Source organism: Haliaeetus leucocephalus, unplaced genomic scaffold (genome assembly GCF_000737465.1).
Source record: "Haliaeetus leucocephalus isolate CR32 unplaced genomic scaffold, Haliaeetus_leucocephalus-4.0 Scaffold144, whole genome shotgun sequence".
Classification (NCBI taxonomy): domain Eukaryota; kingdom Metazoa; phylum Chordata; class Aves; order Accipitriformes; family Accipitridae; genus Haliaeetus; species Haliaeetus leucocephalus.
In genome coordinates, this window is record NW_010972580.1 from 1,923,175 (window position 1) to 1,936,877 (window position 13,703).

At 41.0% G+C, this 13,703-nt stretch overlaps 1 protein-coding gene across 4 annotated transcripts in view; it reads left to right on the forward strand.

Annotated features, from left to right (window-relative positions):
* Positions 1-1,487: 1,487 nt before the first annotated feature.
* The window catches only part of TLK2 (tousled-like kinase 2), a 39,726-nt gene continuing 27,510 nt past the window's right edge, over positions 1,488-13,703 (forward strand). For 2 of the 4 annotated variants that reach the window (XM_010561360.1, XM_010561363.1), the window contains exons 1-4: positions 1,488-1,765; positions 3,582-3,647; positions 10,477-10,548; positions 13,051-13,120. In XM_010561360.1, coding sequence (XP_010559662.1) covers positions 1,685-1,765; positions 3,582-3,647; positions 10,477-10,548; positions 13,051-13,120 — 289 coding nt within the window. In that variant the 5' untranslated portion in view covers positions 1,488-1,684. The remainder of the gene's footprint in view (positions 1,766-3,581; positions 3,648-10,476; positions 10,549-13,050; positions 13,121-13,703) is intronic. The other 2 variants (XM_010561362.1, XM_010561361.1) reach the window with 2 other exon arrangements.

A 13,703-nucleotide genomic window follows, 5' to 3' on the forward strand; every position in this document is an offset into this window, starting at 1 on the left:
GAAGGGGTGGGCACGGCCTGTGAATCCCCGGCCTGGGAGTTGAGGCGGTGCTGCCTGGGGTGCCGGGGAGGAGGAGGAGGAGGCAGGCCGAGGCGGTGCAGCAGCTGGCAGCGGGGCAAGGCTGCTCACTCACCGGCTTATTTTCAAACGCGTGCCTCTGTTTCCCGAGCGGGGAGGGAGGGTGGGAGAGAGGTGCTGAAAATCACCCCGGAAAGGAGTCGGGGAGGGCAGGGAGGGAATGCCATCCCCTGCTGGGAGGGATTGCGGGGGGGGGGTGTCCAGGGCAGTCCCAGGCCCCGGGAGGGAGCTCGGCCCTGCGGTGGGGTGCTGGGGGGCAAAAGGCTCGGGAACTTGTGGCAGTCCCGTCCCAAGACCGGCATCCCGGGGTGGGGATGCGATCCCCTCCCGGATGGTCGCCCTGTGCCCCGTAATGGGGGAGAGACCTGGGAGTACTTTAACATCTTTGCGTTCATGGCTTGTCTGTCATTTTCCTCGGTGCACAGATTTCCTGTTTTGAAAACTAGGCTGATAGCTTTGTTGGGGTTTTAAAGCCTGTAGTAGAAATAGGGCTCTCTTATAGCCGCATTTAGTATCCCATTAGTTTTTGAGGCTTGTTAGTGATTTGGGAGAGCAGTTGTAAATGCCCCCGGATGGATTCACTTTGCCCCCTGTAACTTGGATCTGCAGCGTTTGGAGGAAATGGCAGGGACAAAATGGACAGTTAATAAAAGGAACAATTGTATACTGCCTATTCTAGAGGGCACTTGCTGCCCTTCAAGAACTTTCCTCATCGCATATGCTCTTTATACAGCAAATCTTTATCTTCTGTCTCTTTTTTCCTACCTTCGTCCAGAAAATGAAACTGGAACAGACATTTCTGGAAATGAACTTGATTGGTGCAGTTGGGAAGATGTGATTCACAGTTATAATGAACATTGAAATTTGTCCCATTTTTTCGCAGTTCAGTATTCAAATTGTCTATCTCCTGATTTTTTTACCTGTTTACACAACTATGCTTTTTTTTTTTTTTTTTTAACCCTTCAAATAATGGCATCTGTTGTGTTGGATTGCCAAGAGATACCCCAGGTACATCCAGTATGTAGAAGCAGCTGTTATGCTAGAGGTATCTGATGCTTTACTCCATACAGTAAAAGGTTTAAACGAGCGTTATTTTCTTCTTATAATCCCTTTCTGTGCTTGGAAGAACCAAAGCTGTTGTCAGTGAAATCTGGAGTTCGGGGAGATCTAGTATTTCCAGGATTGGCCAAAAATAAATTATGGGGTAAAGAATGTTGCTTTTTTTTTCTCCTAGTCATGCAGCACAGATGAAAAGCTCTGAAGCTTTTAGTCATAACACTCTGGTCCCATGTTTTCCTTTTAATAAAGCATCCAGTGGGAGAATGTGGCATAATTGGTTTCTTGGATTTAGAGATCTTGAAATGGCTGGTACAACAGATAGAAAAGGAGACTCTCCAGCAGGGTTATGGTTTAAATACAGTAATATGGTGGCAGAGTCATGTTATTATTGCATGGTAATCTTGCATTTCTCTTGCAAGAAAATGCTTTCTGCATGGTTAAGCTGCAGAACAGGGACTTTCGAGTCTTGTCAGTGGCACAGAATATTAAATCTCTCTCCTTTCCTTGCATTGCATAATCTGAGTGTTCTTCTCCCATAGCAGCAGAAATGATGGAAGAATTGCATAGCCTGGACCCACGAAGGCAGGAACTATTGGAGGCCAGGTTCACTGGAGTTGGGGTTGCTAAGGTGAGTATAAGTACCTTTGGTAACGGGCATGACTGCTTATCCATCCTGCGCTGCACTTTGGTTTTTTAATTTCTACATTAATAATTTTGCTTTGCTAGCAGTTTTGTATCAATAGTTGTGTTTTGACCACTAATTTGCTTGCAGTATGTTTAAGAGGAATGAAAATGGGATCTCTATGAGCAGATGTTTTGCTATACAGAAGACTTTGGGTTCCAGTTAAGTTCCTGGGAGTTGCTCCATCTTAAGGTAGCATGTACGCCCCCAAAAAAACTGTGACAACTTTGTCTTTGGAAGTGGGAATCTCATCTGTCTCTTCCTTTCTCCAAGAATGCATTTGAGAACTGAATTAGATCTCAAGTTTACTGCGTTTGATACAGCATGTAACCAGACTTAATATACTCGGGAATTTGTTCAGTTCTTTGTGGGTGCAGTGTGCTAAAATTGTGTACTCGGTCGCATAGAACACACACACAAAAAGTATTTGAAGGTAAGCTCTCCTATATCTGTGATCCACAACCTGCTAGTAAAATCCCATCTTTGTCCTCACGTACAACTTCGTAACTGTTCAGTAGCTGCCTTTCTTGAGTGAGGCACTTAAATCATTGTGTGGTTGCTTCACATACTAGCATTAAGCTGTTAGTTCTCCAGATGTTGTTGGTAGTGTTAAATTAATAGTCTCTCTGAGCAATGAAATGGTGGCAGAACTCATCTGAAACTAGGTCAGTGATAAGGAGTTTACTTTTGAGGAAGATACTGAGTTTTGGACAACATCAAGGTAGATGGTAAAACAACATATTATTGCTAGATAATTTTCAGAAACCTCTTAGAATTATTTTGAGAAGAAACTTTGTACATGCTGTATTTCTTAGAAAAATTCAAAGCAAATCAAAACTTGAAAAAGGGTTTAGTTTGAGTTCATACTTTTCTCTCTGATCTGTACTTCAGCCAGGACTCAAACAAGGTTAAGTCTTGGAAGGGAGCGTTGAGTAAGTAAAATGTTCAGCTGTAAGGTAGTGTAGTGAGGAAGACTTAACACTTGAAGTTGTTAAGGGGTAACAATTTCGGTTACTGAAGTAAGAGTGTGGGGTTTTTTTGATCTTTTCACCCACTCTTAAGCTTTTTTTTTTTTAATCTTAAGACTTTTACTAGCATAAAAGTTTATGGTATGTAATGTATTTATGATCTTGAAAGACTTGTTTCATACAACATTACAACTTTTTATGTACTTTTTCATCTGTTTCTTGCCTCTTCTCCCCATGTATGTCACTTTAGCATCTTTAGCTGTACCAGTCTAGGTAAAGCCAAACAACTTTCTAGAATAGCTAAGACTTAGAAGTTTAAATGCTGTTGTTGCTTTAAAACAGTGCCAGCATATTCAGTGCTCACAAAGAATGTTAGGAACTATTCCTATTAAAGGAATAACCTTTTAAGAGATACAGGAAAGCAAGTCTTAATTACATTTTCAATACGTTTGGAGCAGAAAGTACACGCCCTTTCTCTGTATGGTGAATATTGAAAACTCATTTTTGTTTCTAAAGCAAATGCGTCATTTCTTGGAGGCTTTGCTTTGAACAAAGCTGTTCTGTTACTGAGTTTTATTTTTACGTTTAGTTATGCAGTATAGTGTTTTACTTTGTACTAGTCAGTAAACTGTTAAAGTGCATTACACTTATTTCAAGCAATATATATTTATTTACTTGCATACTTGCTAATTTGCAATAGGTCAGCCAACCATTGATATGAATTAGCATGACTCTACTATGTTGCAGCAAATCTTGGTTGCAATATTAATCTCAGATACTACATTCCCTCCCAGGTTGGTGCTTCAAATTCCCTCCCTACCCCCCCAAGTCTCCGTCCGTCATGCTCCGCACTGGCATTGGTAGGTCATTGTCTTAAAGGGAATATATTGGGAAAGCTGTGATACAATTTGTATGATTCAACTAAGATTTTTAGCTCTCTCCAATTAAATGTTTAAGGAAAGCTACATAGAGTAAGTTAGTGCCATCTAGTGGGACCGGGACTGGCACATCCTCCTGGGATAGAAGGTATTCTGTTGCTGTTTATTGCATAAAAGGAAGAAATGTCATCTTAGATGCTCTCCTATTGGGTGAAGGCAGCAGGCAGTTGTAACTGAGCTTCCTGCCTTCCACTGACTGGGTGTATCACTTAGTGTGTTTGGTTAGGTTTCTTTAATGTTTAAAAATACAGGGTGTATTTTGGACCTGCATAAAACTAATGCACTAGTTTACATCCTTAATAAAACTGCAGCTTTAAAGCCCACTTTCCCTCCATGTTTGCAAGTAAAGAACTGTACGTGTTTCTGAGAAATGAGTAAGACTAAGCTGATCTACAATAAATTTTTAGGCTGGAAACTAGAAGAAAAGCTTCTAGCCATCAGAGTCATGGGATTCTGGAAGAGCTTTCCAGTAACAGTAGTAGAGGACAGAAATCCTAAACTGTTTTGGAAACAGCTGTGTGCTGTCACCTCCTGTGGTAGCTGAAGGCACAACCCAGTGACCAAGGTCATCTGCAGTCCCAAATGCCTCAAAATTCTGTTGCAAGTCTGTGATGAATTATCTCACTTAGTAGCAGGAGAATATATTTCTCTAGAAGCTTGGAGTTAATACATGGAATTAAATTTATGAGCAAGGAATGTTTCTAGGCAACTGTTATACTCATGTGGTTCATCCAGGTCACTAGATAGCTTCAAAAAGCCAGTGATACTTTAGATGTCTATTCTTGCCATATGGTAAAGTGCCATTCTTCCCCAAATCCGCAAAGCAAGTCCTTGAATTAACACGTGACTATCTGACACCTACCAGTATTCCTGCTCATTTAGCTCCCGTTTATGTTTACTTACTAAGGGAAATCTAAGCCATTCACTTGAGGCATTATTCTGACTAGTAATCTCGGACATCTTCCTTGGGTCAGTAGGTACAGAAGACAAAATGTAGTTTGCTTCTCTAGATAACATTGTTTAATTTTGTCTGTTCTCATCTTCTGCCTCCCTTCCCCCTGTCTGGGTGCTGCCTTTAAGATATCGGGTGGGTTAACTCCAAAGGATTTGTGTCATTTCCACAGACTTTTCCTGGATAAGAATTGGAATAGGTAATTGTGATGGGTGAATCTCTGTTTGCATATGGCTTGTCTCAGGCTTAACCGGGGCGGATCATCACAGCCGCATGCATATCTTCTACAAGTTTGCTCTTTAAAAGATCTTCAAACGAAGTTGTGTGTGCCACTTTATTATAGCTAAACTAAAAAGGCTGAAGTATTTCTAGAGAGAGTAACCTTCTCTGTCGTGCTGTAAGAATCTTGTAGATCCAGATGACTGTGCTAGAACTGAAGAAGTATTGGTCTTGGTGGTAGCTACTGCTCCCTTTCTGCCTCTTTGAGGTATCGCGAAGAAGGAAATGAAAATGACCTGAAGAGTGCCACTGAGGCTGCAGAACATCTGCCTCCAAAAAGAGAATTGCTCATAAAAACGAACAGCATTTACTTGTATTATTTTTGCTTTTTACCCTTTGTCTGTCACTCTAGCAGTCTTGATCGGTTCAGTAACACCAGTTGTGTGGTCTACTTAACAGCATTTTTAGCAGCAAAGTTACCTAGTTGAGAATTTGTGTTTGAGAATAATCATGTCTTCCTTGGAGGGAAGTGGTGCTGCATAGCGATGGTCCTTAACAGGTGTCACATGCCACCAGAAGAACTAGTTTAATAAGAGTTTCAAAACTTAAAATTGAATTTATTAGCTGCCACAGAATGTGCTAGGACTTTATGCCAGATACTTGAAAATTGTTTGGCTGCTTCTGTGTGCAACATTACTTATTTCAAATGTGTTGTCTGGCTACTAGACCCCAGAAATAATTGCCAGACCTCAGTTCTATTTCTGTCCCGAAACTGAGGGTTAGGGTGAATTGTGTGACCCTTCTGTCCAGTTCGCCGTCAGTAAAATAAAAATACTGTTTTTTCAACCTGAGAGAACTCTTGAGGCATAATGGAAGCCAAGCAAATCCTGTTGCAGATCTGCTTACCCATCTGATATAGAGGAGGTTCCCTGTGAACATCTAATAGTAGATTACCTTCTCTTGGCAAAAAGACCTAGGTGATTTGGGGATTTCATTATTGGCTATAATACTGAGCTTTTCTAAAAGCCCAGTTAAGAAGCAGGCTATAATTCTCATACTTATATGATGCTTGAAATAAGATAAGAATATGTTAATTAAACCTGTCTTATACAGTAGCACTGGACCAGAGTAACTGGAAAACCATTCAACCATTTCACTTTGGTGTAAGCCTGTGTGGAGTCAGCACTAACTTTTAGTGGAACTAAGGATTGACTTTTTCCCTTTGAAATCTCTTGATTTGCTACAGAATTCGGAAGAACTCGGGTTACCTTGGCTTAAGGTAATGAAGCATGTCTCCGCCATTGAGCTAGCAAGAGAATTTTGCAATGCATGTTGCTCTAAGTCCACATTGGAGACTCTGGCCAGGCAGCTTGAATTCCTAGAGCTCTCTTTCAATAACGAGAAGTTGGAGAGCACAAAATGGAGACTGCCCAACATAAGAGTTGTGATCAGGCCTGAGGGATCATTTTTGGGAGCTTGGAGAGGCTGAGGAAATGCACAAGTTATGTGAGGCAGTAGACAGACTTGAAGAGGAGATGGGCAAGAGCAGTCTGAGTCAGGCCACTTTGTTATGGAAGATCCAATGGGAGCTATTATGGGGCTAAGTTGTTTCTACTGAAACTTCAGCCATTGTGCCTCATTTGTGGCCTTTCCAGGGCTCTTGTAAAGGGAGAAATGACTAACCAGCTTGTGTGAGTGGACAGATTTTACATTCTTGCCTTTGAGTAGGAGTCTTGAAAGCGCCTGCTACTGTTGCATCCACTTCTCAACATGGAGGTTTTGTTGTGCATAGGTAGGTCACGGACTTAGAAGCAGCAGTTGATAGGTGAATCACAAGGGAAAAGAGCATGCCAGCTTATCTCAGAAAGAAATTCCTTGCGGAGGAGGAAGTGTGTGCTGTTCTTGTGCTTGTCATTTGGGTAAACACTATAGAAACTATTAGCTTATTTCAGATGACCCACGTATTTTGAATTTTTGCTGAGCCCCATCACCAATTCTCTTGACAGGGTACAGTGGATGAGTGGGCTGTAAGTGATATCAGAGAAGTGCAGTATTATCCCGAAGTAGTCTATGCTAGAAAAGCCAGATGCCAGTGCAGATGACTTCTTCAGGAACAAAATTTATAAGCCCTTCCTGTGTAAACTATAGCATGTTTATTATTCCCTACTGCTACTTCCCCAGCAATATTCTGATGATAGTATTCTTTGCCATTGCTTACTTCCCCCCCCCCCCCCCCCGAAATTCGGGTTTGTTCCTTTAATTCGTTTTGTGTCATGACCACTTATAATGGTATGCTAAATTAAGTACTGACCATTTATCCAATGTCAGTTGCCAAGTTAAATATAAACAGTCAGGAATGGTAAAATATAAATTTGAAGGGTTTTTTTTATACACGCACTCACTGACTGTTAGTTGAGGGGGAGATGCTCAGATGTATAGTTTCTCATATCCATTGTCTAAACCTGTTGCTATAAGCAGTTGATAACATGAGGTTATGTGTGAAACTATGTATCTAGCTGGATGATGAGGAAAACTTGCTTTTTCTTTCTCTTGCATAACTATGTGAGAAGGGGTGCAGCTGAGGACTAGGCCATGTTCCTTAAACATCCTAGGTATTGCATCTTTATTGCTTCGAGTACAGCACGTTCTAATGAACAGTTTGTGTTTCCATAGCCAGAATACCTCAAAACAAGACTTTTTTGCCAGCTTTGACATGAACAAGATGCTTCACCTCCTTGCCTGTGAGATAGGCCTAATCCTTTACTGTAAGAGAAGTATCAGTGGAAGGCACTCTAGAAGATCATCAAGAGAGAGGAAAGCTCATGCAGTGGAAATGCCTACAAAGAGTTAATTCTGCATTTGTTCACAGTATCAATACAGGAGAGTGAACTTGCTGGATACTTACAGACATCTGACAAGCTGTTCTTTTCTGGTTCCATAACTAAGTAGTTAGTTCCTTTTCACCCTTTCTACTACAGCGTTGAGTTCAATTTTATGATTTTGTCAGTGTAGTTTCTAGAAGAAGTTTTAAAGTAAAGGGAAAATAGGGTTTGTGCTCTTCAAGAATCTGTGATGAGAACTGAACTGCTCTTTTATTGATGCAAAAAATGGATTTGATTCCAACAGCTAGGGCTGTAAATTTCCTACACAAAATAGTCGGTACAGGTAGTTGTGGTAATGGAAGTAAGAAAAACATTGTGGGGTTTGTATTAGGCATTTTTCCAGTTGCTTACAATCCAGAACTTTACATTCGGATGCAAACTGAGTGGATTTTTTTGTACTGGAGAGGATAAACTTGTATTTCTGAAAAAAATCTTACGATCATTTCTAACGATGGACAGCCTCATCAGTGTATTTCTCCAGGTGACCCTAGAATACAGGTCCATTGCTGAAACATTGACCCTTCATAAGCTGCTGATGTACCCTTTCAACCACAGTGTTCCTGAAAAGCTCAAATGTGGCATTTTGGGAGCAGCTGTTCCTGTCATTTGCTATCCATGTGCAAAATGGAGGCAGTGAGATTTAAGCAAATGTGGAAACAACTTTCATCTTCATCATCTCGGAACCCCAGCCTGTCCATCTGAGACCAGCAAACGCTGATATGTTGAGATGCTCCTGCACCTAATAAAGCTTTCACGCTTGCACAGAAGGTTGATGTCTTGGACATGCTGCTGGGGTTTGAGTGCATGAGAGGAAGTGAAGGATTTTAGAGGAGAGCATTTGTGCAGTTTATAAACAAGCTTTTTACATGGGTGAAGAGATTAACTTTCTGTTGCCACTTGCTGTAAGATACTACTTTTTTTGTTGTTTTTGTCAGTGAGGTCTTCATGTGCACGTAGCTAAGGCTAGTGTTGGTACTTCTCTTAAATCTTATTGGCCAAGGAATAAAACCCTCGCATAACCAAGAGTTGAACCTATAAGATTTGTGAGCCATTGCATTGGGTGGTGGGGAGCTTGCTTCTTTGTCTAAAAAGCAACTAAATTTTAAGCTTTTGTATTGCTGAAGAGATGAGGTAAAATATCTTTCTGGTTTTGAGCTATTTGTGTGATGAGTTGAAGGGGTAATGGTGTGGCTTAAAGAATATAATCTGCAATTTTTTCTTAAAGTAATTTGCTTTTAAAAGGGAATCCTAAATGTGTAACTTCTTGAGTTGTTCAAGTGTTGTTATTTTTTTTGTTGAAGCAACTGAGCACGTCCTTTTAGGAGAAACAGATTGGTAGTTAACATTCACAGTGTAATACAAAAGGTAAACAGAACTTTTACTTTCTGTGGGTGCCTGCTTGGAAATTGGGGTTAGTAATAGCTAGGTTGTGTCACAGGTTTAATTTCATGGTCGTCTTTGTCTTATAAATGGGGAAGGGAGAACTGTTACCCCCAAAAATAATCTACGGTGGGATTTCTCTGTGGTGTTAAGACTTCTCACCCACCCCTCCCATAAGTCTTCTGCTGAAGTATATAATGAGAAGTGGCTTTGCCTTGAGGAAAGATTGATGGGTGGGAAGTGGTTACTGCAAAAATAAGAATGCTAAAATAGATTGAATCTTTGGGAAAAGATGCTCACAAGTTATTAATGGAGAGGTGGCTTTATCATGTCATTCTTCCTGTTAATACATTCCATCAGTAATTATGAATCTTGTTTTTATATCTTTGTCAAATTTGTCTAGATTTCTTAAGTTAGATCTGTAGGAGGATACTTTCGTGTCAGAGCACTAGGCTAAAACACAGTGACTTAGCATGATTCACTTTTCTTTCCTTTTAAAACCAGGTTTGGTATGGATTTAAAAAAATAATTTTCAAAACTGCTTGGATACGTAAAAATGCAGATGTGGATCCAGTAGAGCCTGCAAAGATGCAGGCAGACTTCTGTAGGCACCTGGATACTATTTTGGTAACTCTTATTCCAGCCTCTTGAATTTGTGCTTTAGCTTGGTAGGAACAACTGCTCTGTTGGCAGGTCAGCCATGGGTCCATAAAATAGCCTAGTGGGAGAGATTGTCTTATGGGTGCCATTTGTACTGCTGTTGACACAGCTTTCACTTGTTCACTTTCTTAGTGTTAAAAAATACACATCTAAAAAAAAAAAAAAAAAATCAGTGGTACTGCCAGCATCTGATAACGGTAATTAGCTGCCTGGCCAGATGGAAGATGCCTCTGAATTCTTAGCCCAGGTCAAGCAGATGCTTGCCTGAAGAGCTGAGCTTGGAATGACTGCTACTCAACACATCAGAAGTTTTGTTTCTCAAATAGTTGTCTTAGACTTCTATGAATGCTGCCTTGGCTGTTTTGTGGATGTGGTTAAATAGAGCAGTTAGGATATAAATTGATGCAGCAATATCATTGCAAAGGCTGGATGAGTATGCTGAAAAAAGACTGTCCAACTGGTAGTCCAGCTTCATCTTGCTCCAAATGACTACTGAAGTTTTTTAGGGCCCCATCGTGTGTCTAGGTATTTGACCTGTGTTGCTGATTTATCCAGGTGACTTAGAGCAGCGTAGTTAGCCCAGAGATGCAATGTTTGATAGAATGTATCTGCCTTGTATGGAGGTTGTTTCTAACAGTCTTTGCTTGTTTTTCACTAGGGTCCATTAAACAGTGAGTCTTCCAACCAGAGCTTGTGCAGCGTGGGTTCCCTGAGTGATAAAGAATTGGAGGTAAGCAGGCACAAATCCTCATGGTAATCGGGTTTAAGGTGGACACGACTGAACTCAAAACATAGAAGGAATTGTGTGAGAGTGAGTGACAGCGTTCTTTGTTTTGGGGGTGAAAGGGACTAGTGGAAGTATTTAGTCTGGATCTTAACCGTACGGTCTTTGGACCATGCGGTGAAACAGTCATCCTTGAAGCTTCCCACCATAGCAGGCAGATTTTACCCAACCCCAAAAACACAGCATTCGTAAAGCTCAGCTTATGAAATTTTCAGCTGCATTGTGATTTATTTGCTGGTTTTGGATACAGTTTGGGCCAAATAAAAAGCCAAAGAGCACTAATGGAAAAGTTTGCTTTACCTATCAAATACTCAAGTTTGCAAAAGTCTGTACAAAGCGGAGCATTTTTATGAATTGCTCTGTGGAAGTGTGGGGAGGTGAAAATTGATGCTTTGTCCCTGTTTAATCTCACTGCTTTAGGATTAACTATTTCAAAACACTTGCTAAAGCAGCAAAATGAATTGTAGAGTTACATTTTTACTTTAAAATTCCACATTAATAAAGCAAAATCTCAAATGCATTTGCTTATGCATTTAAAGAACTTTCCACACAGTTATCAGGTAAGTTTTGGATCACATTTCCCTCTATTACATGACAGTACTGATATGATGTGTCTCGTGAAGCTAAGTATTTTGAGAATGCAGTATCTTAAACTCTGTACAAGTGAGTATAGTTAATAGTGGAAAACTGGGTATTTGTTCGCATTTTACTTGGGGTTTTTTATGAACTTCTGTGGAGTGATTTAAATTGGCCAAGCTGACATAATCAAAACTTCCATTCCTTGCTTTTTCAGTCTGTAACAGATAATGTTATGTGTAATTTTTGTTACGTAAATACTTGAATGGAAAAACAACTTAAACTGAATCTCATTAATATGGCTACAGTTCCATGGAGGCTGTAATGGAGCCTGTGGTGTTACAGTCACGCCAACGCTGTTCATGAGTTGCTCTTCACTACACAGTGAGGAGGCTATGTCACTGACTTCTACACATACAGGAGCTGGTACAGCAAGTCTCTAGATAGTTACGGAGTTTTCAGTCCCCTCATTCTAAGAGGTGCTTTGCAGACACAATAGCCACCTTTGTCTTAACATCCCCTTCATCCTCTTACCAAAACAATGACATGTCGGTGACTGCCCAGCTGGTAACATGGGACTGTAGATGTCCAGCATCCGCTGGGGACACAGCCAGGTTTAGAGTCTGGCTGTGTCAGCTTTATCCTTTTTATCCTATTAAAGGAGGCAGATTGATTTCTGTGCTTACTGTGTGCAAGTCTTTTGGCAGAGATCTTTAAACAGGGTACTTTGGACTTTGGTTTCCAAAGAGCATGAAGCTTAGGTTTACCACAAACTTTCTAGCCATCGTTTTCCCTCCCCCAGAGTTGTGTTTTGCACACTGTGGTTTTCTTCCTGCCCCCAGGCTACAGTTTAGTGGTGGCTGCAGTGACTGTAAAGCATATAGCTTGGAAATTATTTGGGAACCTTTGGAATAAGAGATGGTTTTAAAATGATGTTGGGGATGGAAATGACAAGGTATCTTTCTTTCCAGCAATCTCAGTAAGCTGCTTCTAGTGCAGTGCTTCCTAATGTTTTCAGCAGGTTTGGCTACGTAAGTGACCCTGGTGACAGGGAAAGCACCAAGCCAGGGTCTTCTCCACCCTCGCATCTCTAGGTTTGCTAGCCTTGTACAGACAGACAGGCCTGATGCTTCTGGAGGCTTCAAGCTGTCCACCTGTGCTCTGTATTGTGCCTGTGCATAAATATATTGCTGCCCACTGATAAGCTGCCCCTCAGGTCTCTGGTTGCTCAGGAAATGGCAGATGCAACTGACCCTTGACTTTAATGAGAGATATGTCCAGATGAATTGCTGCATCTGTGGCAGCGTTCTCCTGGCTGCCATCTTGGGGAGCTCTGCCTTGTTTTGTGTAAGGCTGCAGTCGTGCACCAGTGGACAGGATAGTTTTTGTAGCCATCTGCAAAGGGCTTTGGGAAGAACCATTAGCTACAGGCAAGATGAATTGTCCTGGTAGACTGTGAGTAGCTACTGGACTGCAAATTTGGATGTCTGTACTCAAACCTCTTGTCATTACTCCTCTTGTACCAGTACTGTGATTGCTGTGAAATGGTTTACATAGGTTTTTATAAGTGTTTGAACTTGTTCTGCTAACCATGTGAGGTAACTGGTCAGTAGAGGCTGGCTTGCTGCAGCTGAAATAGGAAAAAAAAAATTAACCTTACTCCTAACCATGTTCTCTCCTTTCTGCAACACATATATCAGAAGGTAGCAGCTATTTGAGAGCAGTTGTTTCTTTAAGTACCAGCAGTAGAAACAAATGCACCAGAGAAGTGAAATGGCCACTGGGGATATGGAGCAGATTATTGTGTTTTGGCATTTTCTTTAAATCTTGGAATAACTGCAGAAATGTTAATTTTGAAGTATTGTTTAACAGACTCCTGAGAAAAAACAGAATGACCAGCGGAATAGAAAAAGGAAAGCAGAAGCATATGAGACCAGTCAAGGTAATTCATTCTCCTGACCCTGCTGCAGGATTTCTGAACGGTTGGTAATTTGTGCACGTTTTGCACAGTCAGTGTCCTAGGAAACTAATGGCTCTTCTCAAGGGTGTGTCAGGCAGCTTGTTATAAACTACTCCATGATGGTCTAGTTCTCTTCTGGGAGCCTTGTTATCCTCACTGGCAGGAAAATACTCATCTTCAGCTTATTCGCACAAACTATTGCGTTTTTATGGGACAGACTGCCGAAAGGCTTAGTATGGCTTCTCTGAACTGTTGTTTTGGTCCCACATCACTACATATACAGCAGCCAGACTTCAAAATACAGGCTGTACTCTCTTCCTTGCTTTTTGAGACGTATGCCTGCCTTGTTAGAGTAAGTTCTCACCATAACAAATAGAGAACAAACTGTGCTCAAGTATAAAGCAGTCAGTACTGTCTCAGAGTACTACGAAAAACTCGGCGTGTTCAAGCCCAAGTTCAGATTTTCTAGCAAATGGTCATAGGGGCAGTTTTCTATTTCTTTCATTTTTCAACAAGGAAGTAATGAGGATTGTATTGACAGAACTGCTTTGATAATATTATAATA